Below are 27,010 nucleotides of genomic sequence, written 5' to 3'. Positions count from 1 at the left end.
GATTGATTAGCTGCCGTGAGTGTAATTACTGGTCCCCATTCAGGCCGCGCTATCTCTGGAAATTGCTGTTGAAAGTAGGCTTCTGTCATCGTAGTCACCTGGGATCCTGTGTCAATCAGGCAGTGAACAGCCCGACCGCTTATTTCGGCCCAGACAGTCGGGCTGGTGGAAACTAGGTCTTTGGGACTTCCTCTTTTTCTTTCCCCTTCCTTAGGCTCCAGGCTGTGTCCCCCAAACACGGAGCCCGTTAGTTTAACGGCTGCCGCGACAGGGGCCGCCCTCGGCTTGCACAGCCCCTGGCGTAATGTCCTGCGCCTCCGCACTTCCAGCAGGTCGTGTCTCTGTCTGTGTCTAAAGACTGCATCCTGCCGACTACGCCAAATGTAACACAGGTACTTTAGATGCAGTGACACAGAAACACAGAGCAGCCAGTACAGGGCTAATAAACAAGAAAGATTTACTGTAACAGGGTCAATCTCCACGCAGGGAGTAACAGGGGAAATATGGGGAAATATGGGGACAACAAGGGGAGTAGCAGGTAACAGACTATAAACGACAATTCACTGTTTGGCTAGAGCAGAGTCGACACGGTTGTAATCGGTAGTTTAACACTTAGCTGACTCTTGTTCCCAACAAGGCAGATGAAGTCTGATGCCGGTGTTGTTTTCTTCTGGCTTCTCTGCCTAAACAATGCTCCGTCTTCTGGCGGCAGCGGGCGGTATCTGGTTTGACCCGCTGAGCCCCTAGTCCATAACACTGCACCTCACTTGCTCGGCTCCACGTCTTCTGGCGGCAGTGGACGGTCTCCGGTTTGACCCGCTGAGCCCCTAGTCCATAATATTGCACCTCAATTGCTCGGCTCCACGGACCCTGCATTTCTTCTCCCTCTAGTCGGGCTTGACTCCCACTGCCTGCTTTCCCGCGCAAAACTCCTTTTTCTCCCTCTTCCTAGACACGCTTCCAGCTCCCCGGTCACCTGACCCCTGAGCTCTGGCTCTGGACACGCCCCCAGCTTCCCGGTCACCTGACTCCTCTGCTCGCAGTCTGTCTTCCCCCTGCAGTCAGAGGCACGGCCCCGGCAGTTCTGAATACCTTGTTCTGAAAGTACTTACACCCCGGTCTTCCCCCTTACACCAGGTTGCCTGCTAAGGAGGAGAGGAGTTCAGGTGGGACAACCCGGAGGGTGATCTGATGGGATTCCCGCGGGAGACCCAAACGGAGGCTCTACGGAGAGAGGAGTATTGCCAGCGGGAACTTCTAAAACTGGAAGCGGAGCGGCGGGAACGTCAAGTGCGATGGGAGGCGATGGAGGCCAGCAACATGAAGGCTAAGGCCCGGGCCCGTAAAGCCAAACCCACCAAACCCAGTCCCCGCGCCGAGGGAACCGTAGTCAAGTTCGATCTGGAGGGAGGTTGGGGCTTCATTCGGTAGCCTCAAGTGGCCACGGACCTCTTCGTGGACAGGGGCGATGTGGAATCCCACCTACATCAGGGACACCAGGAACGGGATCTATACCCTGGAGACAGGGTCACCTACACCCGTCACCACGGAGAACGGGGGTGGTACGCCCTACATGTGCATAGGGTGGTGGAGGAGGAGAACGCACCCCTGCCATCTGAAGCTGATGACCCGGGTGGGCCATCCAGTGGTGGACAAATGTTTCCCTGGAGGGAGCACCACCACTGAACTGAACTAAGTAACCATCAGAAAAAAATGTGTATATAGTTACCCGGAAGGGTATTGATGTAATCCTTGTGTGAAAAGTTGTGATTCATGTTATGTATACCCGGTTAAGAAAAAAAAGGACACTGTGGTAGTGGACCTCGAGCAGCTCGAACTTTAATTGTAAAACTTCTTAAGGTGCTTCTTGTTGGTTTTATAGCCCACTGAACAAAATCCCGTTTGGCGTGGCCGAAGACGTGGTCCAATGAGTGGATCAGCTATGCCCCTCAGCCACACCCAGGGCCTACGTTGGGAGCTTGTTGTGGACGGCCCCCCCCCACTTTGCACTTATACCAGTGAGATGGACACCCTGATAAGGATCTCACTACAGCCTACTGAACTTGTTTGATGAAATGTTATTTAAAGTGATCTTATATTGATTTATATACTAAGTAGTTATGTATAACATTTAAGAGAAAGTGCCTCCCATAAAGGGAAGAAAAAGTTTTACTGTCTTCGATGGCGATGCATCTTAAAAGTTTTTGCATGTCTTACAAATCTTTTTACTCTGTTCCAGCCCGCGGACATGCTGTATTTAACAAGGGGGGTATGTGGCGCCCCTGTGGGTCCAGTTGCCACAGAGGTACTGCACCTCACCCAGAAGTGTGGTACCCCACTCCCAGGTAAGGAAGGAACACTATCCGGGACCCACACACCTGCATCCAGCACTACACCACTCCAGACCAGCAGACGGGGCAAGATGCACTTGGTCATTGCTGAGCCCTGTCCCTGGCTGGAGGGGGGGGACCAAAGGAGAGGGAACCATGTACTGGGTGTGGGTGGAGGAAGCAGCAAAGAGGAGCACCCTAACAGAGGATATAAGAAGGGGAACCTCCTAGAAGGAGTTCATTTCAGTCAGGGCTGTAAGCCCAGGAGGGAGGTCCTGCTTGTGACAGGTCCAGACAGGAGGGGGCCCAGAGTAAGGGGCCCAGAAGAAGGAAGAAGAGACAGAGGGGGTCTCAGGGGCAAGTGAGCGCGGACGCTCTCCATGGGACCCACATATACCCGACCGCCGTCGAGTGGAGGGACCAGCCCGTAGAAAGGGACCGGCCCCAGACTAGTGGAGAACAACCAGGCTCAGCTAGCCAACCGGAGGCCGCAGCATTTTCAAGGTGTTGCAGCCGAAATCCACAATTACAACAACATCTACCTCATCAAGTCCTATATACTGCCCTGGAGCTTAGCTCTGCCTGTGGAGAGCTGAACTATCCTTGCTGCGTCACCATCAGCCCCAGTGGATCTGCAACGCAGCGGCGGCCCCATATAGCCGCATACCACGGGTGGCGTCACGAACATTATCCCCAAATCTTTATTTCCCCAATTGACTGTTCTTTATTTGACCGCCCTGGGCCACGGACCAGGTCACTGCCACCGTGACTACCTCAATACAGGACCGGCCCGGCTACCGAGTACCCCACGGCCCAGGGGGCGCATCACACAGTATACACAGAAAGTTGCCAATCAGTGGCTTGGCCAGGGATATACACAGCTCAGCATTCTGAGTACTGCTAAATATGCAGCAGAGAAAACAGGAATTCTATCCAAACTGCACCAAGCACCCCAGTAAGTGACACATCCCTGGAATCAGGCTCTCTGCCCATACATTATGCTGCTCTCAGATTCCATAGCAACAGGTTGTTGACAGATTTAAGTTATATTCAGTTGCTTGAAAAAGTTTACATTTTCTAGGAACATTGGATAAAAACTTATATAGTGACCAATACAGTTTCCAGTAGGATTATTACAGCGTCCATAGTCTTTGGAATGGAAAATATGTCCATATCATGTTCAGGTTTATGGAAATAACCTTGGCACTCAAAAGTTCTCCGATAGTGAAAGTTTATTGCAGTCCGTAATACACACAGTAACAAAACGTTTCGGTCATTCAGACCTTCTTCAGTTGACTGCAGAAAATGCAAAATGATATAAGTAACAATTTACAGAAAATACAAAAAACAAAAGAGCTGACCGCGAGCTGACCGCGCGCGTGGTGATTGGCATATCAATCATCGCTCCCCCTATTTAGGGACCCTCTTTCACACAGGTGATCACAGCAACGAGCGGTGGATGCCGCGTTGTGATGCCTCACCTCACATGCGCACTATAGCAGGTAATGTTTTGATCGGGACCCACTTTACTATCTTGCCATTTGGCACTATACTTACCCTACATGCCGTCTTATCCCCAGGCAGTCCGGTTTGGACCCCGTCGGTGTATCATTTTTCCTCTACTTACCTTCAGACAATACACGGGTAGGTTTGTTCCCTAGACCCACATATAGAGATAGAGTGGCTTCTTTCCCATTGTGACATCCCTTATGTGTTTCCTTTTCCCTTACCCTATTACACCTATTATCAACCCCATATCATTTATTTACCATGTATATCAGCTCTTTTGTTTTTTGTATTTTCTGTAAATTGTTACTTATATTATTTTGCATTTTCTGCAGTCAACTGAAGAAGGTCTGAATGACCGAAATGTTTTGTTACTGTGTGTATTACGGACTGCAATAAACTTTCACTATCAGAGAACTTTTGAGCGCCAAGGTTATTTCCATAATATTAAGGGTTCGGCCCCTACTTGAGCACCCTAAAAGGGAGTGCAGCGATTTGATTATAAACATATCATGTTCAGGGCTGTAGGAAAACTGGTTGACAACTCACATCGGCTGCCAGAGTAGCGCAGAATGGCTTCCTGTGTGCGCACCTCCCCGGCGATGTTTTTGGCTGCACATTGGTAAATGCCTTTATCAGATTCCTGTGCATTCTGGATCATTAGGGTCCCATCGTGTAGAAGATTCAGCCGCCCGTCATAGCTTGTATCAATCTCATTCCTGTGCCGAAACCATAAAGTAAAGGATATATAGTGACCTGTATTCACACCACTAACCAAAGCAAAGTGCCCTGGGCACAGTACCAAGCAGTGGCCAAATAGTGCAGCTATTCAGTGACCCATAATTATCTCCATTACAGTGCCCAAATGATACCGCCAGAAACAACATGTCACCCCAGGGATAAAAACAATATAAAATAACAGTACCTAATAAGAGTGCCATACAGGACTCCTCACCATCAATCATCAGTGTCTAAGTAATAGCACCATACAGAGCACACATAACCCCGATCCAATACAAACATTGAGAGCACAAAAAAGTACTACATAGTGCCTGAATTATAACACCCTATGATATTGAAAACATACCCCCATACAGTGCATAAATAAGTGACCCACTGATACAATATGCTGCAGGCCCAATAATATCACTATACAGTGAGCAAAATAACAGTGACCCACTGATACAATATGCTGCAGGCCCAATAATATCACTATACAGTGCGCAAAATAACAGTGACCCACTGATATAATATGCTGCAGGCCCAATAATACCACTATACAGTGCGCAAATAACAGTGACCCACTGATATAGTATGCTGCATGCCCAATAATAACACCATACAGTGCACAAATAACAGTGACCCACTGATACAATATGCTGCAGGCCCAATAATACCACCATAGAGTGCACAAACAATATCACCACGATAGCTCTACGGTGACCAAATACTGCCATACAGTGCCTAAAAGTGATATACTGTGTAACTACCACTATGTGCAAATAACATTGTATTCTTTGTGTACTGATCACAGGACGGACTCACTTGTTGTGCAGCCATACAATATTAGGCTTTGGGTTCCCTTCTGCCCGACAGATGAAATAAACAGTGTTCCCAAGAATGACGTCTGCATCTTTGGGTTCTGATATGATACGAGGTACCACTGAAAAGAAAATTGTCCACATCAACTCCAGTATAACCCAGCATCCATACCAGAATAACCCAGCATTCATAACAGTATAACCCAGCATTCATACCAGTATAACCCAGCATTCATACCAGTATAACCCAGCATTCATAACAGTATAACCCAGCATTCATACCAGTATAACCCAGCATTCATACCAGTATAACCCAGCATCCAGATACCAGTATAATCCAGCATCCATACCAATGTAACCCAGCATCCAGATACCAGTTTAAACCAGCATCCAGATACCAGTATAACTCAGCATCCAGACACCAGTATAACCCGGGACCCATACCAGTATAACCCAGCATCCACATACCAGTATAACCCAGCATCCAGATACCAGTATAACCCAGCATCCATACCAGTATAACCCAGCATTCATACCAGTATAACCCAGCATCTATAACAGTATAACCCAGCATCCATAACAGTATAACCCAGCATCCAGATACCAGTATAACCCAGCATCCATACCAGTATAACCCAGAATCCATACCAGTATAACCCAGAATCCAGATACCACTATAACCCAGCACCATACCAGTATAACCCAGCATCTATAACAGTATAAGCCAGCATCTATAACAGTATAAGCCAGCATCCATACCAGTATAACCCAGCATCCATACCAGTATAACCCAGCATCTAGAACAGTATAACCCAGCATCCATAACAGTATAACCCAGCATCCAGATACCAGTATAACCCAGCATCCATACCAGCATAACCAAGCACCCATACCAGTATAACCATCATTCAGATACCAGTATAACCCAGCATCCATACCAGTATAACCCAGCATCCAGATACTAGTATAACCCAGCATCCATACCAGTATAACCCAGCATTCATACCAGTATAACCCAGCATCTATAACAGTATAACCCAGCATCCAGATACCAGTATAAGCCAGCATCCAGATACCAGTATAACCCAGCATTCATACCAGTATAACCCAGCATCTATAACAGTATAACCCAGCATTCATATCAGTATAACCCAGCATCTATGACAGTATAACCCAGCATCCAGATACCAGCATAACCCAGCATCCATACCAGTATAACCCAGCATCCATACCAGTATAACCCAGCATCTTTAACAGTATAACCCAGCATCCAGATACCAGTATAACCCAGCATCCATACCAGTATAACCCAGCATCTATAACAGTATAACCCAGCATCCAGATACCAGTATAGCCCAGCATCCAAACCAGTATAGCCCAGCATCCATACCAGTATAACCCAGCATTCACACCAGTAAAACCCAGCATTCATACCAGTATAACCCAGCTTCCAAATACCAGTATAACCCAGCATTCACAGCAGTAAAACCCAACATTCAGACCAGTAAAACCCAGCATTCACACCAGTATAACCCAGCATTCATACCAGTATAACCCAACATTCATACCAGTATAACCCAGCATTCATACCAGTATAACCCAGCATTCAGACCAGTATAACCCAGCATTCATACCAGTATAACCCAACATTCATACCAGTATAACCCAGCATTCATACCAGTATAACCCAACATTCATACCAGTATAACCCAGCATTCATACCAGTATAACCCACCATTCATACCAGTATAACCAAGCATTCATACCAGTATAACCCAGCATTCATACCAGTATAACCCAGCATCCAGATACCAGTATAGCCCAGCATACACACCAGTAAAACATAACATTCAGACCAGTATAACCCAAAATTCATACCAGTATAACCCACCATTCATACCAGTATAACCCACCATTCATACCAGTATAACCCAGCATTCATACAAGTATAACCCAGCATTCAGACCAGTATAACCCAGCATTCATAGCAGTATAACCCAACATTCATACCAGTATAACCCAGCATTCATACCAGTATAACCCAACATTCATACCAGTATAACCCAGCATTCATACCAGTATAGCCCACCATTCATACCAGTATAACCAAGCATTCATACCAGTATAACCCACCATTCATACCAGTATAACCCAGCATCCAGATACCAGTATAACCCAGCATTCATACCAGTATAACCCAACATTCATACCTGTATAACCCACCATTCATACCAGTATAACCCAGCATTCATACCAGTATAACCCACCATTCATACCAGTATAACCCAGCATTCATACCAGTATAACCCAGCATCCAGATACCAGTATAACCCAGCATTCACACCAGTAAAACCCAACATTCAGACCAGTAAAACCCAGCATTCACACCAGTATAACCCAGCATTCATACCAGTATAACCCAACATTCATACCAGTATAACCCAGCATTCATACCAGTATAACCCAGCATTCAGACCAGTATAACCCAGCATTCATACCAGTATAACCCAACATTCATACCAGTATAACCCAGCATTCATACCAGTATAACCCAACATTCATACCAGTATAACCCAGCATTCATACCAGTATAACCCACCATTCATACCAGTATAACCAAGCATTCATACCAGTATAACCCAGCATTCATACCAGTATAACCCAGCATCCAGATACCAGTATAGCCCAGCATACACACCAGTAAAACATAACATTCAGACCAGTATAACCCAAAATTCATACCAGTATAACCCACCATTCATACCAGTATAACCCACCATTCATACCAGTATAACCCAGCATTCATACAAGTATAACCCAGCATTCAGACCAGTATAACCCAGCATTCATAGCAGTATAACCCAACATTCATACCAGTATAACCCAGCATTCATACCAGTATAACCCAACATTCATACCAGTATAACCCAGCATTCATACCAGTATAGCCCACCATTCATACCAGTATAACCAAGCATTCATACCAGTATAACCCACCATTCATACCAGTATAACCCAGCATCCAGATACCAGTATAACCCAGCATTCATACCAGTATAACCCAACATTCATACCTGTATAACCCACCATTCATACCAGTATAACCCAGCATTCATACCAGTATAACCCACCATTCATACCAGTATAACCCAGCATTCATACCAGTATAACCCAGCATCCAGATACCAGTATAACCCAGCATTCACACCAGTAAAACCCAACATTCAGACCAGTATAACCCAACATTCATACCAGTATAACCCACCATTCATACCAGTATAACCCAACATTCATACCAGTATAACCCACCATTCATACCAGTATAACCCAACATTCATACCAGTATAACCCAGCATTCATACCAGTATAACCCAGCATCCAGATACCAGTATAACCCAACATTCATACCAGTATAACCCAGCATTCATACCAGTATAACCCACCATTCATACCAGTATAACCCAGCATTCATACCAGTATAACCCAGCATTCATACCAGTATAACCCAGCATCCAGATACCAGTATAACCCAGCATTCACACCAGTAAAACCCAACATTCAGACCAGTATAACCCAACATTCATACCAGTATAACCCACCATTCATACCAGTATAACCCAGCATTCATACCAGTATAACCCAACATCCAGATACCAGTATAACCCAACATTCAGACCAGTATAACCCAGCATTCATACCAGTATAACCCAACATTCAGACCAGTATAACCCAACATCCATACCAGTGTAACCCAGCATCCATACCAGTATAACCCAGCATCCGCATGTAACAGACTGATCACGAGCTGCACTAATAGCAGCTAGGAGAGTGCCCACATGGCTTATCACCCATCTCTCTAGAGACCCTGAATGGAATCACTGCTGGGACTCCCAACAATTAAAAGGAAAAGGCCCGGAGGTACCATGTTTGGAATGGAGCGATGACTGTGCTTTAATGATTGCCACAATAGCCAAGCGCTAGGACTCCCAGCTATCAGCTAGTTATCCCCTATAAAGTAGACCAGAGCTGGGCAAAGTACGGCCCACGGGTCACATCCGGCCCTCTGGCTCTTGTACACAGATGCTGACTTGCTAAGTTTGAAGACCCTCTTTAATATTTAGTGCTACATCTTTAGCTTAACTTCGGTTCTACCTCCCTACTCTTTCTTCTCCTGTGTGTCAGTCTTTACTTTACGGCTCCCATTTTATTTGTGAATCAGGAGGCTCTGGATGATGAGTAAGATAAGTATATGTTAAGCAATATAATAGAATCTGATGTCTAACCGCAGTTGAATTGATCTTCAGACAGTGAGCTCACGGACGTCCCTCGCAGGTGTACGGGGTGCTCGCACGTTGCGGCCGTGTGCGTGCTGCTCCTCTCGGTGAACGTTCGGAGTAGATCCACCAGCCACATGAGTTCACAGTCACAGAACAGGGGATTGGAATCGAGTCGTCTGTCCATACAGAAGAGTCAAGAGCTAAAGAGCTGCTGACTGCATAATTAAAGGGGTTACCCAGCCCCTCTCACATCCGCATCGGGAGGGTAGAAGTGCTACTGCCAGGGGTGAAGGGCAGATATTGTTCACCTATCCGATTAATTAGAATAGGACATGCACAACACACCCACCAAGCTGCAGCGAGCACCACATCAGCAGCTCCTCTCACCTCCTGATGCAGAAGTGACAGGCACTGGATAACACCCTTAATACGATGGTATAAAGCTACCACTTACAACCGGGTGAGAGACAGAAGCTTCGAGAAGGTTCCTGGCTGAATCCTGGCGATCCGATTATTGTGCAAAAACCTGGAAGCAGTTAGACATTAAAGCAGTTCACTGACAGCAAGCAGAGATCTTGAAAATTGTAAGAAATAGAAACAAATTAGAAGTTATCATTACACATTAAAATCTTATAATAGAATCAGCCTGAAATTGATGATAGCAAAAAATTGTATTTAACCAAATGAGCAAATGCAGAGGACTCGGACTGTCCTTTTACTTTGTGATGGTGCAAAACGTGGCCTTACCAGTGTCAGGAAATCATCCCGAGGGTCCATCAGGTATATAGTATAGAGACCCGTGCAGTCAGGGATCAGTATATAGTATAGAGACTGCTGACACAAGGTAAAGTTTTAATACTAGAAACAGGATAAGACTGACCTGATGGGTTCACCTTGTCGTGGTGGGATGGCTTTTACGCTTTTTTGATTAAAATGTTAACCAAGTGCCCTATGTTAACATGCACTATTACTATTTATTTACTCCAGGGTATATGCTCATTTTGTTTTTTTTCTTAGTTTTTTTTCAGTGAAATCGCCACAGTGTGAACCTGCTCTTGCACATCGCATGTATCACTTATGCGCCGGCTCATTTCTTTGGTTTTGCTGTAGTCTCTGTTACCTTGTAAAAACAGAGGCATGGCCCCCTTTCTGAGCTAGGTACTTCATTTACATAGCTTCCCATGGACAGGTTTCTAAACAGTCAGACCAGTGTCCTGCTCGGTCCTTATGTAGATTGTGTTCGGGTGACACAAGGTAAGGATTTAATATTAGAGATATGATAGGACCATCCCGATTGGGGTGCACCTTGTCGTGGTAGGATGGCTTTTACGCTTTTTTGATCAAAATAGTGTCAACTAAGTCCCCTCTGTTATTTACCTGTACTATTACTATTTACTTATTTACTGCAGGGTATATGCTCATATTGGTTTTTTTCTTGAATTTTTTCTGTGAAATGGCCACAGTGTGAACATGCTCTAACACACTGCACATATGCCAACTTATGCTCAGACTCATTTCTTTGGTTTTTGCAGTTTTATCTAATTGTATGATTGCAAACACAGGTCAGCAGAGGAAAAACTGTTAGCAACAAGGGACATCCTGAAAAGACAGGGTTGTCTTCTGCCAGACGTCACTCAGCTAGAACCTGGGGATCCCATGATGGGTTGTTGTACAGCAGCCATCTCACTTACAGCCTCTCCAGTTTCGGCAGATCTCCAAAAGTCTCAGTATCAAGAGTTTCCAAATTATTGAAGTGAAGATATCTGATGTGGGGAAAAAATACACAGAAAATAACCAGGACATGTATAACATGCATTCAGAACAGTAAAGGCGAGTGCGAAATTTATATTTCCCTTTATGCCAGATTTTTTTCACTTTTCACGATTCTAATGGCACTTTTATAAAAAGTAGACAGTGCCACACATAGTCCAATAAACTTACTAAAACTTATGCCAGAAACTGGTGTAAATTATTGTGCAAATCCACATCAGCAGATTTATTTTCTGGCACACACAGAGCAAGAGATAATGAGCCTTATTAATTAGGAGGCGCACACATCTCGCTTCATCTGGAAGAGCGGCATAAGCAATGCTGTTCTTAATAAATAACCCACATTGTTCTCGGGAACGGCCTAAACTCAACGGAGGTGGATTTTGGACTGGCTTGGACAGGTTAACTCACAGCTGCTCCAACGACTGCAGTCCGTCAAAAGCGTTCCTCTGTATACTGCGGATCTCATTCTTATACAGATATCTGCAGGGAGAGAAAGGGCAGAACATATGATGGAAACCAGTGAAGTCAGAGAACTGTCTTAAGTTTTGTCTTAAGAATGTGAAATGCTGCTCGATGGGGCTGAGATCTGGTGATTGACTTGGCCATTGCAGAATATTCCACTTCTTTGCCCTAAACTCCTGGATTGCTTTCACAGTATGTTTTGGGTCATTGTCCATCTGTCCTGTGAAGGTCATCCAATCAGCCTTGCTGCATTTGGTTGAATCTGACCAGAAAGTATAACCCTGTACAGTTCATCCGGCTGCTTCTTTCACATCATCAATAAACACTAGTGACCCAGTGCCATTGGAAGACACTCATGCTATGCCATCACACTGCCTCCACCATGTTTTACAGAGGATGTGTTTTGCTTTGGATCATGAGCCATTCCAAGCCTTCTCTATACTTTGTTCTTCCCATCATTCTGGTACAGGTTCATTGTAGCGCCGGCGTCCCTGCCCTCTGCTAGGCAGGGACGCTGTTCCCCTCACCCCTCTGCTCCGAGCCCGGCGTCCTCCTCCCGCTCTGCTGGCAGCGCGCGCTCCTTCCCGGCCACTGTGCTTAGGGCGCGCGCGTGCTCCCTCCCTCTTAAAGGGGCCGCGCGCGCCGTCCTAAGGAGTCCCCGGCCAATGGCCGGAGGACTTCACCATATATAAGGCACCTCCTCCAAAATGGAGGTGCCCGAGCAATGTTGTTGCACTGTTCACTACTCTGCTTCAGCCCTCAGGTCCCATTGCCAGTTACCTGCCAGTTACCTGCCAGAAACCTGCCAGTTTGCTGTCTGTTTCCTGCCTGACATTCCTCCTACCTGCTTGCTAGCCTGAGGTCCGACGGTCTGCCTTCCTACTCCTGTCAGTCTGTCTATGGACCAGCTTGCCCGCTCACCTGGGAGCGCACATCTGCTACCTGCCTGCTTGCCTACCTGGAGGCTCCGCCGTCACGTGCTGTGACCACCTGCCATTCCAGAGACTCCTGTCCGCTCACCTGGGAGCGCACATCTGCTACCTGCCTGCTAGCCTACCTGGAGGCTCCGCCGTCACGTGCTGTGACCACCTGCCATTCCAGAGACTCCTGCCCGCTCACCTGGGAGCGCTCATCTGCTGCCTGTCTGTTGGCCTACCTGGAGGCTCCGCCGTCACGTGCTGTGACCACCTGCCATTCCAGAGACTCCTGCCCGCTCACCTGGGAGCGCTCATCTGCTGCCTGTCTGTTGGCCTACCTGGAAGCTCCGCCGTCACATGCTGTGACCACCCGTTTATCCAGAGACTCTCGCTTGCTCACCTGGGATCACACATCTACCATCTGCCTGCTAGCCTACCTGGAGGCTCAGCCATCACAGGTCGTACCTACCCTTTACCCAGAGACTGCCCCGGTCACTTGCCGTGACCTCCTGCCCGCTCATCCAGAGACTGCCCCGGTCACTTGCCGTGACCTCCTGCCCGTTCATCCAGAGACTGCCCCGGTCACTTGCCGTGACCTCCTGCCCGTTCTTCCAGAGACTGCCCCGGTCACTTGCCGTGACCTCCAGCCCGTTCACCCAGAGACTGTCCCGGTCACCTGCTGTGACTGCCTGCCCGTCTTCCCTGGTCGCCACCCGCTCCCTTACAAGGACCGCCCCCTTGTATAGTAGCTCAGAGGTTCCGTCTCCCAGACCCGTTACAGTTTGCTCGGGCCATGGAACCCGGTGGCACCCAAGCTCCCTCACTCTCGGACCTGTGTCATGAACTGTCCCATCAGAGGTCCCAACAGGAGTCCATCCTGGGTCACCTGCGGAATGTCAATTCTCGCCTGGACACTCTGACTGCTCCACCAGCAACCACCGCCAGTGCCATGACTCGCAATCCGGCAGCTCCGCTGCCCACCAATACTATGGTATCCTACCCCGGACCCCGGCTTTCTGCACCTCCTCGCTTCGGAGGCGACTCCGCTCAGGCTCGGGGCTTTATAAATCAGTACACCCTGCACTTTGAACTCCTGTCCCACCAGTTTAACTCCGACCGGGCCAAAATTGCCTTCATCATGTCCCATCTCACCGGGGAGGCCCTGGCCTGGCTAAATCCTCTATGGGAGAGAGGAGACCCCCTGGTGTCCGACTTGCCTGCCTTTCTCACGGCTTTCCGGAAAGTCTTCGACTAACCTGGACGGAAGACCTCATCCGCATCATCTCTGCTACGCCTCCGTCAGGGAAGTCTCACCGTGGGCCAATATGCCATACGGTTCCGTACCCTTGCCTCGGAGCTGGCCTGGGATAACGACGCTCTGGTATCTGTCTTCTGGGAGGGTCTGTCAGGCCGTAATAAAGATGAACTCGCCGGTCAAGACATTCCTACCACTCTCGATGACCTAATAACTCTTGCCACCCGGATTGACCTACGGTTCCAGGAGCGTGCCAAAGAAGTCACCTGTGAGAGGAGGTTTCCACGTCTAGCTCCTACTTTTCAGAAACCCGTCACTCCCTCCGTTTCTCCCCAGGTACACTCTCCTGAGCCTATGCAGGTCGACCAGACCAAGATGGTCAAAACCCGTCAGGACTTACGCCGTGCCGAGGGGAGCTGCTTCTACTGTGGCAGTAAGGAGCACCGGATCCGTACCTGCCCGGAGAGGTCGGGAAACGCCTGTGTCTAGGTTCGCTCAGAGAGGTCGACCTAGACAAGAATAAATCCTCTCCATCTCTGCTGCTGTCAGTCTCAATTATCTGCGGGGAGAATCGTTATTTCGAACTAGCCCAACTTGACTCTGGAGTGGCCAGGAATCTTATTTCACAGGCCCTGGTAGAAAAATACCGCATTCCCACCAAACCTCTGGCTATACCATTATCTGTCGCTGCTGTGGATGGGGGCCTCTTACCACGTCCCATCCAACTCATCACCGAATCCATAACTCTGCAGGTGGGAATGCTGCATTCTGAGAGCATCTCTTTTCATGTTCTGCCTGGACTCTCTCACGCCCTCTTACTAGGTCTACCTTGGCTCCAGAGACATGCACCCGTGCTTGACTGGCAGACCGGAGAAGTTCTTCGCTGGGGACAGGACTGTCATAAGACTTGTTTGGTTCCTGTTCATCCCGCCCGTCCTTCTCCTACCCCAACTAATCTACCTGGACTTCCGATTCCCTATTGGTCATTTGCTGATGTCTTTAATAAAAAGGAGGCAGAGACATTACCCCCTCATAGACCATACGACTGTCCTATCGACCTGTTACCTGGTACTACGCCTCCCCGTGGGCGTATTTACCCATTGTCCGCTGCTGAGACCCGGTCGATGTCCGAATATATTGAGGAGAATTTGGCCAGGGGATTCATCCGGAAATCTACCTCCCCGGCAGGAGCAGGCTTCTTTTTCGTAAAAAAGAAGGACGGCTCTCTCCGTCCCTGTATAGACTATAGAGGCCTTAACCAGATCACGGTGAAGAATAAGTACCCCCTTCCGCTCATTCCAGAATTATTTGATCGTCTGAGGGGGGCTAGAATCTTCACCAAACTGGACCTCCGTGGGGCGTACAACCTGGTCCGTATCCGTCAAGGGGATGAATGGAAGACTGCATTCAACACCCGGGACGGCCATTATGAATATCTGGTAATGCCCTTTGGTCTCTGTAACGCTCCTGCCGTCTTTCAAGAGTTGGTCAATGACATCTTCCGGGACTTTCTCTACTCCTGCGTAGTGGTGTACCTGGACGACATCTTGGTCTTCTCTCCGGATCACCAGACTCACCGGAGAGACGTTCGTCAGGTCCTGCTCAGGCTCAGGCAGAATCACCTCTTCGCTAAATATGAGAAGTGCCTCTTTGAGCAGACCTCGCTTCCGTTTTTGGGCTACATTATTTCTCAGACCGGCCTACGAATGGATCCAGAGAAACTGTCTGCCATCGAGAAATGGCCCCGACCGGAGGGGTTGAAGGCCATTCAGCGGTTCCTGGGCTTCGCCAACTACTACCGCCTCTTCATACCGCACTTCTCTTCCCGGACTGCCCCAATTTCCGCGCTCACCCGTAAGGGCACTAATCCCAGAGACTGGCCGCCCGAAGCAGAGGAGGCCTTTCTTTCCTTAAAACAGGCCTTCTCTTCCGCCCCGGTGCTGCATCGCCCAGATGGCAACAAGCAGTTCTTCCTGGAGGTTGACGCCTCCTCCTCTGGAGCTGGAGCGGTACTTACCCAAAAATCATCTTCCGGGAGAATGGTAACTTGTGGCTTCTTCTCCAAACTCTTCTCCTCTTCTGAGCGCAACTATTCCATAGGAGATCGAGAGTTATTGGCCATCAAGCTGGCATTGGAGGAGTGGCGTTACCTGCTCGAAGGGGCTCTTCACCCGGTAATAATTTACACTGACCACAAGAACTTGGCTTACCTCCAGCATGCCCAGAGACTTAACCCGCGCCAAGCTCGGTGGTCCTTGTTTTTTGCTCGCTTTGATTTTATTCTTCATTTTCGCCCGGCTGACAAAAACATCAAGGCGGACGCCTTGTCCCGATCCTTTCTGGTGTCTGATCTCGAGGAAGAACCGAAACACATCATCGATCCCGCCAGAGTAATGCAGGTGGCTCCCGTGAGTCTAAATCGTCTCCCTCCCGGTAAGACGTTCGTATCAGTACCTGATCGGGAGAAGATCCTACACTGGGGTCACTCGTCTAAACTAGCTGGCCACGCCGGTCAGAAAAAGACCCTCCAGCTTATTACCCGGCACTACTGGTGGCCTACCCTGCACAAGGACGTAATAGACTTTGTTTCTGCCTGTGTGTCCTGCGCCCGCAACAAGGTTCCGAGACATCTGCCAGCCGGTCGCCTCCTTCCGCTCCCAGTACCTGCTGCCCCCTGGCAGCATATAGCAATGGACTTTATAACTGATCTCCCCGTCTCTGCCGGTTGTACGGTCATTTGGGTGGTCGCTGACCGCTTTTACAAGATGGCTCATTTCGTTCCCCTGCCAGGCCTCCCGTCTGCACCCGAGCTGGCTAAAGACTTTATCCGCCACATCTTCCGTCTTCATGGCCTGCCCCTCCACATCGTGTCGGATCGTGGGGTACAGTTCACCTCACGCTTCTGGAGAGCCACTTGTAAACTGCTAGACGTCACCCTGGACTTCTCCTCCGCTTACCACCCACAGTCTAATGGTCAAGTGGAGCGGATCAATCAGAACCTGACCAGTTACCTCCGGCACTTCGTTAATGCCCACCATTCAGACTGGGTGGATCTCCTGCCATGGGCCGAATTTTCTTACAACAATCACGAGAGCGAATCTTCCTCCAAATCCCCGTTTTTTGTTGTCTTCGGTCAGCATCCTCGGATCCCATTTCCCGTCTCCACCTCGGTGGACAATCCGGCTGCGGAATCTCTTGTTAACAAATTTTCCTCCATATGGGAGAGTACCCGGTCCGCACTCCTTCTGTCATCCGAGCGTATGAAAAGACATGCTGACAAAAAACGTCTGGATCCTCCTCAATTCCGTCCAGGGGATAAGGTCTGGCTCTCGTCCAAGTATGTCCGGCTCAAGATTCCTTCCTATAAGTTAGGGCCTCGGTTCATCGGTCCTCTGGAGGTCATCAGTCAGATCAACCCAGTGGCCTATAAATTGAAACTGCCGGCCAACTTGCGGATCCCTAACTCCTTCCATGTATCTCTCCTCAAACCTGTGGTACTTAACTTTTTTTCCAAGTCTACAGGTACGCCTCCTGCTCCGGTTTCCGCTGAAAACGAATTTGAGGTAGAGAACATTCTGGCCACCAAAAGGGTAAGAGGGAAGACCTTTTTTCTAGTAGATTGGAAGGGGTTTGGTCCTGAAGAGAGAACGTGGGAGCCCCGGGAGAACATCCATGCCCCTCTCATCCTAGCTAAATTTCTCTCTGGCCTAAAAAAGGGGGGGCCTAAAGGGGGGGGTACTGTAGCGCCGACGTCCCTGCCCTCTGCTAGGCAGGGACGCTGTTCCCCTCACCCCTCTGCTCCGAGCCCGGCGTCTTCCTCCCGCTCTGCTGGCAGCGCGCGCTCCTTCCCGGCCACTGTGCTTAGGGCGCGCGCGCGCGCGCTCCCTCCCTCTTAAAGGGGCCGCGCGCGCCGTCCTAAGGAGTCCCCGGCCAATGGCCGGAGGACTTCACCATATATAAGGCACCTCCTCCAAAATGGAGGTGCCCGAGCAATGTTGATGCACTGTTCACTACTCTGCTTCAGCCCTCAGGTCCCGTTGCCAGTTACCTGCCAGTTACCTGCCAGAAACCTGCCAGTTTGCTGTCTGTTTCCTGCCTGACATTCCTCCTACCTGCTTGCTAGCCTGAGGTCCGACGGTCTGCCTTCCTACTCCTGTCAGTCTGTCTATGGACCAGCTTGCCCGCTCACCTGGGAGCGCACATCTGCTACCTGCCTGCTTGCCTACCTGGAGGCTCCGCCGTCACGTGCTGTGACCACCTGCCATTCCAGAGACTCCTGTCCGCTCACCTGGGAGCGCACATCTGCTACCTGCCTGCTAGCCTACCTGGAGGCTCCGCCGTCACGTGCTGTGACCACCTGCCATTCCAGAGACTCCTGCCCGCTCACCTGGGAGCGCTCATCTGCTGCCTGTCTGTTGGCCTACCTGGAGGCTCCGCCGTCACGTGCTGTGACCACCTGCCATTCCAGAGACTCCTGCCCGCTCACCTGGGAGCGCTCATCTGCTGCCTGTCTGTTGGCCTACCTGGAAGCTCCGCCGTCACATGCTGTGACCACCCGTTTATCCAGAGACTCTCGCTTGCTCACCTGGGAGCACACATCTACCATCTGCCTGCTAGCCTACCTGGAGGCTCAGCCATCACAGGTCGTACCTACCCTTTACCCAGAGACTGCCCCGGTCACTTGCCGTGACCTCCTGCCCGTTCATCCAGAGACTGCCCCGGTCACTTGCCGTGACCTCCTGCCCGTTCTTCCAGAGACTGCCCCGGTCACTTGCCGTGACCTCCAGCCCATTCACCCAGAGACTGTCCCGGTCACCTGCTGTGACTGCCTGCCCGTCTTCCCTGGTCGCCACCCGCTCCCTTACAAGGACCGCCCCCTTGTATAGTAGCTCAGAGGTTCCATCTCCCAGACCCGTTACATTGATCTTAGTTTCATCTGTCCAAAGAATGCTTTTCCAGAACTGGGCTGGCTTCTTTAGATGTTTTTTTTGGCCAAGTCTAATCTGGTCTTTCTATTTTTAAGGCTGATTAATAGTTTGTACCTTGTGGTGAAACCTCTGTATTTGCTCTCTTGAAGTCTTCTCTTTATGGTAGACTTAGCTACTGAAACATCTACTTCATGGAGAGTGTTCTTCACTTGGGTGGATGTTGTGAAAGGGTTTTTCTTCACCATGGAAAGGATTCTGCGATCATCCACAACTGTTGTCTTTTGTGGACGTTCAGGCCTTTTAGAGTTCCCGAGCTCACCAGTGCGCTCTTTTATTTGCAGAATGTTTCAAACTGTTGATTTGGCCAGTCCTAATATTTCTGCTATCTCTCTGATGGATTTCTTCTTTTTTTCAGCTTAATGATGGTCTGTTTCTCTTCCATTGAGAGCTCCTTTGATCGCATGTTGTGGGTTCACAGCAAAAGTTTCCAAATGCAAATGCCACACATGGAATCAGCTCCAGATCTTTTAGCTGCTTAATTGATGATGATTTAATGAGGGAAAAGCCCATGCAGTCCATTAGAGGGCTTTTGAGATAATTGTCCAATTAACTTCATATTAGCTACATATTAAAAAGCTGTTTTCCTAAACCCTTACTCCAATTAGGATGTGAATACCCTCAAATTCAAGGTGAGAGTCTTCACTTTAAGCCCATATTGATTATAAACTGTTCAAATATTTCTGGACCTAACTGTAGTATAGAGATCAGTGCAGTCAGGAACAAGTATATAGTATAAAGACCAGTGCAGTCAAAGAGGAGTAAATACATAGTACACAGACCAGTGCCGTCAGGGAGCAGCATATAGTATACAGACCAGTGCAGTCAGGGTGCAGTATATACCGGAGGTGAAACTCACAGATGTTTGAGTTCTCCCAGCGCTTTAAATGATCTCTGTGAAATCCGCCTGATTTCATTGTTGTTCAGCAATCTGCAAAGACAGAGGATCAGTTCTTACGATGGTCGCTAGTGGATGAATGTCAGTCAGTGATCAGAGGAGGGTCTTACAAGGTTTGGAGGTTTGTCAACTTCTGGAGAATGTCAGAATTTATTTCTCGAATACGGTTGAACCTCAGATCACTGTAGAGACAGAAAGCACGGAATGTAACGGAGATATGCAATGGTCGCTTCTCTAATCACTTTCAGAGCTGCATTCCGAATTCTGCTGGATGCCACCTGAAATCTGTCATCATTGAGCTGTCGGACGTACCAATAATGAGACAGGTAGTGTTCTAACATCACATTACAGTGTGTGGTGTGCATTTTACATTACCTATGAAGCCCCAGAGCAGAACAAGGCCAGACCAGACACTCCAGGAAGACTGAGCTCGTGCAAACTGAGATCTAATCAGGATACAGATATTTAATGCAGCTCTCAATGCAACTGATGATTTTTTAACGCTGTAGACATACGGTGACTCAGATTAAAGGGAACCTGTCGGAACCATTTTACTTTCTGAATAGGTCTAGGTCATAAAACAACAATAAAAGTGAGACCTGTCTTGTTGAAGTTTGATGTCTCACCACTGAGATTTCAAGCTTTGTTGAGGCACTCTGCAAAATTACCCATTGTGATTGGAAGACTGAACCTTACTTTATGTAATGTAATCTGCCATGGATGTGCAGTGCAGCTAACCCTTAAAAAATAAAAACATCTAGAGACTTTTGCATGGAACATGAGCATCCGAGAAAGGTTTCTGCGTGATCCGTCAAATGATTCAGCTAATCCTGGAACACGTCCAAGACAAGTAATTTGTGATCATCAAGGGGCGCCTCATTGTGTACAAACATAATTATGAACCAGTCATGACATCACTCATAAAGAACTGCACTACGTGCCCTGTATTCCTGAGAGAGGAACAAGAGGGGTCCACACAGAAACATGGACGCTGTTTATTACAGACACCTTTCAGCTCTGGCCAACCAATCCTGAGGGGGCGGACAGCAACACATTGCTCAGAACATAAGATAAGAGATGATCTAGAACAGAATAATCGCTGGTGGGGGACGGTCTCTGCCAAAATAAACATATCCAGACTTCCATGGAACAAGTGCAGTACCATATATGGCCACAAGGCGCAGTAGTGCACCCAGCAAAGGTATAGCCCAGGATAACACCAGGACCTAAGTATCTCCATATTCAAGGATGACCCAATTCCTCTAGTTTTTGGAAGTGCAGGTAAGAAAATACAAGTGCATCAGTCGAGGCAAAGACCGGATGTAGCAGATCAGAGTTTGTCACATGTGCTTTTGCATTGATCTGTGTTGCCAGACGTTGACTAAAACGGGATCGGCTAACAATGTAATGCCTATTGTATTAATTGTTTGGCAAATCGGGAAAAAAAAAGATCTGAATTGCAACCTGTCTGATTTTACTGGTTGACTTTCGGAGAAGTGGTGATAGGTCTCAGGCAGCGGCTTATCTCCATCCTCAGCCATCAGCTACATCAGGTGTATGGCCACCTTATGGGGTTGTCACAGCGGGGCAATCCTTATCGATGCGCTAGATTAGCCATATTATGGATAGGGTCTTGTTTCGAATGCAAATGGAACATTTTCCAGCCGATTCTTGATTAAAACATTTCAGAAATTTTTTCTCATATCGTTAAAATGGGCACTCACAATAAATCCAAGCATGGTGTAGTTTCCTATGTGTATCAGACTAAAAAAAATCCTTAATCATGGATAAAATGCCCCTAAACTTTACTAGCCAGGGCAGTTTGCACTCTGGGGTCTCAGCAAATCTATGTGCTACATGGTCAACCATTCAGAATTGCAGCCATGTAAAGCTGTGTGCACACATTGTGTTTTTGCTGCAGATTTCACTCATACTAATGAGTGGGGAAAAATCTGCATCAAAAAACACAAGTAAAAAATGCAGAAAATGTTTGCTGCTGCATTTTTTCCTGCCAAGAGATACAGAAATGGTGCAGAAATTTCTGCACCAAACGTGTGTACTCTGCATTTCTCCTAGGTTGACTCTTGTAGTTTTCCCCAGCGTTTTTACACAGAGCAGTTTACAAAAATTCCACTGAAAGTGCATGCTGGAGCTTTTAGTGCTACAGCCTTTAAAGAGCCTCCAGTTGTACAGCTGCTGTTGCAGAGCTAGTTACACATGTCAAACTGTTGAAGAATATACGTAAATCGCGCTGGCTCCCTCTCAACAAAAATTTCAAGTGACGAAACGCACATTTCCAGCCGGCTTACATCATGCATTCTTTTACATGCTTGGCCTCAGGACACAAAATAACCAAGTCAGTGGGTGTCTGTATGCAATCAGGGTCGCTGGATGGGATAGAGAACAGACAACCTGTGGGAATTCAGAGTCTGTAGCGCACGTTTCTACACTTTATAGATCTGGAGCGAGGAGTCAGGATGCAGGTGTCTGAGAACAGCGCTGGGAATCTGGATACAAGACATGTAAACTGATGTCAAGAATTATAGGCCCATTTAGGTGAGCCAATATCCCACAAATAAATCGTTCATAAGAACACATTTTTCAGATTTTTGGCCAGTGTAAACATGCCAGCGCTCATCCAACTAAGTATAACACTTGTTTTTCGGGTGATCGGATTGTCATCGACAGCACATCATCCCATAAAAATGGCGGATGTGCTGCAGACAACATGATACTGTATGGGGACAGAACGATCCTGTAAACAGGTCAATAAACTAGCGAGAATCACGTGTATATAGTCAATTGGTACTCGTTAAAGGGAATCTGCCAGCAGGATTAGCCCTCCCAAGCCGTCTATATGGGCACGTAGGTCATAGGAAGCTGAATAAAATGATACGTTGATATATGTGATCTGATGTTTTATTCCAGAGAAATCCACATTTTTCTTAACATGTAAATTAGCTGTTAAGATCTCTGGGCTGGACATAGATCTCCCTGAGAATCAGCCTCCAGAGATTTTTTTAAATAAAAGGGGGCGTTTCCAGTGTGAGACATAATGACTGACAGTCTTCTCTCCTGATCTACATGTCTCACGCTAGTAATGCCCCCTTTCACTTAAAGTAAGCTCTGGAGTCAGATTCTCATACAGATCTATGTCCGGCCCATAGATCTTAACAGCTCATTTACATATTAAGAAAAACATGGATTTCTCTGTAATAAGACATCGGATACCAGATATCAAGGTATCATTTTATTCAGTATCCTATGACCTATATGCCTATATAGACGGCTTTGGAGGGTTGTTTCTACTGGCAGATTCCCTTTAACAGGCCTTAACTATTGGAGATGTGACAGGGGGATCATTAATCACAACTAAGGCTATCCTTTGTACAGCAAAAAATAAATAATAGAATATTTTCCCCTATGTACAAGAATATAAGTACTATAATACAGCCCCCTATGTACAAAAATACACCCTACAGTGGTGCGTAAAAATTTGGACACCCCTGTTCAAAATGACTATTATTATGAACAGTTAAGCAAGTTGAAGATGAAATGATCTCTAAAAGGTCTAAAGTTAAAGATGACACATTTCTTTTGTATTTTAGGCAAAAAAAAAGTAATCTTTTACATTTTAAAAATTTGCATCACCTAGCCTTTCCTAGCGATGATAGTGAACAAGCCATAACCCTAACAGGCTAATTAAGGTCTGAAACCTTGGTCAAAGTTATCTGAGCACACAAATCTCCAAGGGTACCCAAAGTTTTGCATCGGCCCATTTCCCTTTTTGTAATTTTTAAAATGAAAAAAAATTACAACATATATAATATAAACAAGCATGTGTCCTTCTGTCCGAAGCCTCTATAGACTGCATGTGCGCGACGCACCTGCGCAGTATGGCTCCAGACAGAAGCAGGCATCCAGCCGTTACAGGTAAGAGAAGTATATGGTGCCGGAGATCGCAGTATGCGTAGACACTGGATGCATAACGCGAGCTCCGGCGCCATAAGTACATACCTGACCAGAAGGAATGTTGCCGCGGCACCTCTGTTTTTCCCGGAGTCCGGGGGATGAGTGCGTCGTCGGAATCGGCGCATGCGCATAGTGCGCTGTCCGGTGGCATTTTAATGAAGACACATTGACAGCGCCAATTTCCAGGTAGACGGCTGCGCTGACTTTGGTCTAGATAAAACACAGTGGACCTACACCAGCAGATGACATGGCTCCCCAAACCATCACTGATTGTGGAAACTTCACACTAGACCGCAAGCAGCTTGGATTGTGGCCCCTCCACTCTTCCACCAGACTCTGGGACCTTGATTTTCAAATGAAATGCAAAATGTACTTTTATCTGAAAACAACACCTTGGACCACTGAGCATCAGTCCATGTCTTTTTCTCCTTGACCCAGGTAAGACGCTTCTGGCATTGTCTATTGGTCTCATGAGCGACTTGACACAAGGAATGTGACACTTGTAGCCCATATCCTGGATACGTCTGTGTGGTGTGGGGTGGCTCTTGAAGCAATGACTCCAGCAGCAGTCCACTCCTTGTGAATCTCCCCCAAATTTTTGAATGGCCTTTTCTTAACAATCCTTTCAAGGCTGCGGTTATCCGGGTTGCTTGTGCACCCTTCCACTCAACTTTCCATTAATATGCTTGGATACAGCACTCTGTGAACAGCCAGCTTCTTTAGCAATGACCTTTTGTGGCTTACCCTCCTTTTGGAGTTTGTCAATGACTGCCTTTTGGACATCTGTCAAGTCAGCAGTCTTCCCCATGATTGTGTAGCCTAGTGAAACAGACTAAGGGACCTTTTTAAACATTTAGGAAGCCTTTGCAGGTGTTTTTTCTTAATTATTCTAACTGAGATAATGACTTTTGTGTTTTCATTGGCTGTAAGCCATAATCATCAACATTACCAGAAATAAACACTTGAAATAGATCACTCTGTTTGTAATGACTCTATATAATATGAGTTTCACATTGAAGAACTGAAATAAATTAACGTTTTGATGATATTCTAATTTAGTTAGAAGCACTTGTATGCATTTTTTTGCCTAAAATACAAAAGGAAATGTGTCATCTTTAACTTTAGGCCATTTAGAGATAATTTCATCTTCATCTTGCTTAACTGTAATTTTGACCAGGGGTGCCCAAACTTTTACATGCTACTGTATGTACAAGAATATAACTATTACAATACTACCCCCTATGTACAAGAATATAACTACTATAATACTGCCTCTTATGTACAAGAATATAACTACTATAATACTGCTCCTATGTACAAGAATATAACTACTATAATACTGCTCCTATGTACAAGAATATAACTACTATAATACTGCTCCTACATACAAGAATATAACTAATATAATACTGCCCCCTATGTACAAGAATATAACTACTATAATACTGCCCCTATGTACAATAATATAATTAATATAATACTGCCCCTATGTACAAGAATATAACTACTATAATACTGCCTTCTATGTACAAGAATATAACTACTATAATACTGCTCCTATGTACAAGAATATAACTACTATAATACTGCTCCTACATACAAGAATATAACTACTATAATGCTGCCCCCTATGTACAAGAATATAACTACTATAATGCTGCTCCTATGTACAAGAATATAACTACTATAATACTGCTCCTACATACAAGAATATAACTACTATAATGCTGCCCCCTATGTACAAGAATATAACTACTATAATACTGCTCCCGATGTACAAGAATATAACTACTATAATACTGGCCCGTATGTACAAGAATATAACTACTATAATACTGCCTCCTATGTACTGTACAAGAATATAACTACTATAATACTGCCTTCTATGTACAAGAATATAACTACTATAATACTGTCCCCTGTGTACAAGAATATAACTACTATAATACTGCTCCCTACGTACAAGAAAATAACTACTATAATACTGCATTTTATGTACAAGAATATAGGTACAATAAATACTAACCCCTATTTACAAGCAAATAACTGTAATAGCACATATATATCCTGCTACACAGCATTATACATATTTCCTATATATACAGGCTATGTTCACATCTGTGATGGAAGATCTGTGGCAGATTTCATCACCTTTTATGATTTTTTCTGGCTTAAATGACAGACAGCTTTATAAGTTAATGGGGTCCGTGGGGTACTGTTGGTGTCCGTCGTGGGATGTTATAAACATAAAAATAACACAGATGTGAACAGAGCCCTACACACCCATACCAGAAATACTATGAACAGTCGTGACTCACAGTACAGTGGTTTGGACAGGGACATCTGGGATGAAATCCAACATCAGATGCATGCACCTGACAGTGGTCCGAAAGCACAAACACCGACTGGGACACGCTGCCCCCTGCTGGGGTGGTAAAAGCAGGAGAAGCAATCCATATAATCCCCACTGCATGCTCATAACTGTATGCTGTCCCAAAGTCAGATGAGCAGATGTAGAGTCCAAAACCTCCTAGCTGCTGTAGGAGGGAGCAAAGAACATGTGTTTCTTGTTAATATCACTCACACCCCTCTGCCCAAACACATGTTCCCTCCTTCTGTGTTCTATGGAGCTCTTCATATTTTAATTTGCCCTTGGACTGATGTAAAGTCATTTACCCACGATTGTCAAGCAGACCTCCCGGACATAAAACGAAGGGGGTAACCTGCCTGTTAGGGTATATGCACGTGACGTCTTTTTCAGGTGGATTCCGCCCTGAATCCGGCTATAAAGCCCATCATAAACTGAACTTAGTGCACAACAATGTCAAAGCGACATTGCTGTGCACATGGTTCATCTCGTTACTTGTTTTAACCGCTTCAGGGATGACATGCTATTTTCCGGGTGTCTTTTGAGCTCTCTATATACTTCACAGTTTAGAGTAAAAGACTCTGGGACAGAACAGTCGCAAGAACCACAGCAAAACAGCTAGCTAAGCCGCTTCAGGAAAACAATCGCCGGCGGTTTCCGGAATCGGCTTTGCCTAGGAAAACTCAACAGCTGTAACATGGATGAAATCACCAGATTTTTTTTTTT

At 46.8% G+C, this 27,010-nt stretch overlaps 1 protein-coding gene across 1 annotated transcript in view; it reads right to left on the bottom strand.

The window, feature by feature from the left end:
- The window catches only part of LOC141272326 (peroxidasin homolog), an 81,074-nt gene extending 54,606 nt beyond the window's left edge, over positions 1-26,468 (bottom strand). Inside the window, exons 1-9 of the mRNA XM_073682913.1 lie at positions 26,235-26,468; positions 20,055-20,126; positions 19,906-19,977; positions 11,836-11,907; positions 11,346-11,417; positions 10,109-10,180; positions 9,661-9,830; positions 5,382-5,499; positions 4,386-4,555 (exon numbers count right to left, since the gene is read on the bottom strand). Coding sequence (XP_073539014.1) covers positions 4,386-4,555; positions 5,382-5,499; positions 9,661-9,830; positions 10,109-10,180; positions 11,346-11,417; positions 11,836-11,907; positions 19,906-19,977; positions 20,055-20,126; positions 26,235-26,395 — 979 coding nt within the window. The 5' untranslated portion in view covers positions 26,396-26,468. The remainder of the gene's footprint in view (positions 1-4,385; positions 4,556-5,381; positions 5,500-9,660; positions 9,831-10,108; positions 10,181-11,345; positions 11,418-11,835; positions 11,908-19,905; positions 19,978-20,054; positions 20,127-26,234) is intronic.
- Positions 26,469-27,010: the final 542 nt, after the last annotated feature.

This window comes from Phyllobates terribilis, unplaced genomic scaffold, assembly GCF_046119375.1.
Source record: "Phyllobates terribilis strain yellow unplaced genomic scaffold, ASM4611937v1 Scaffold_5__5_contigs__length_657084704, whole genome shotgun sequence".
NCBI classification, from domain to species: Eukaryota; Metazoa; Chordata; class Amphibia; order Anura; family Dendrobatidae; genus Phyllobates; species Phyllobates terribilis.
This window is presented reverse-complemented; position numbering and strand designations above follow the sequence as displayed.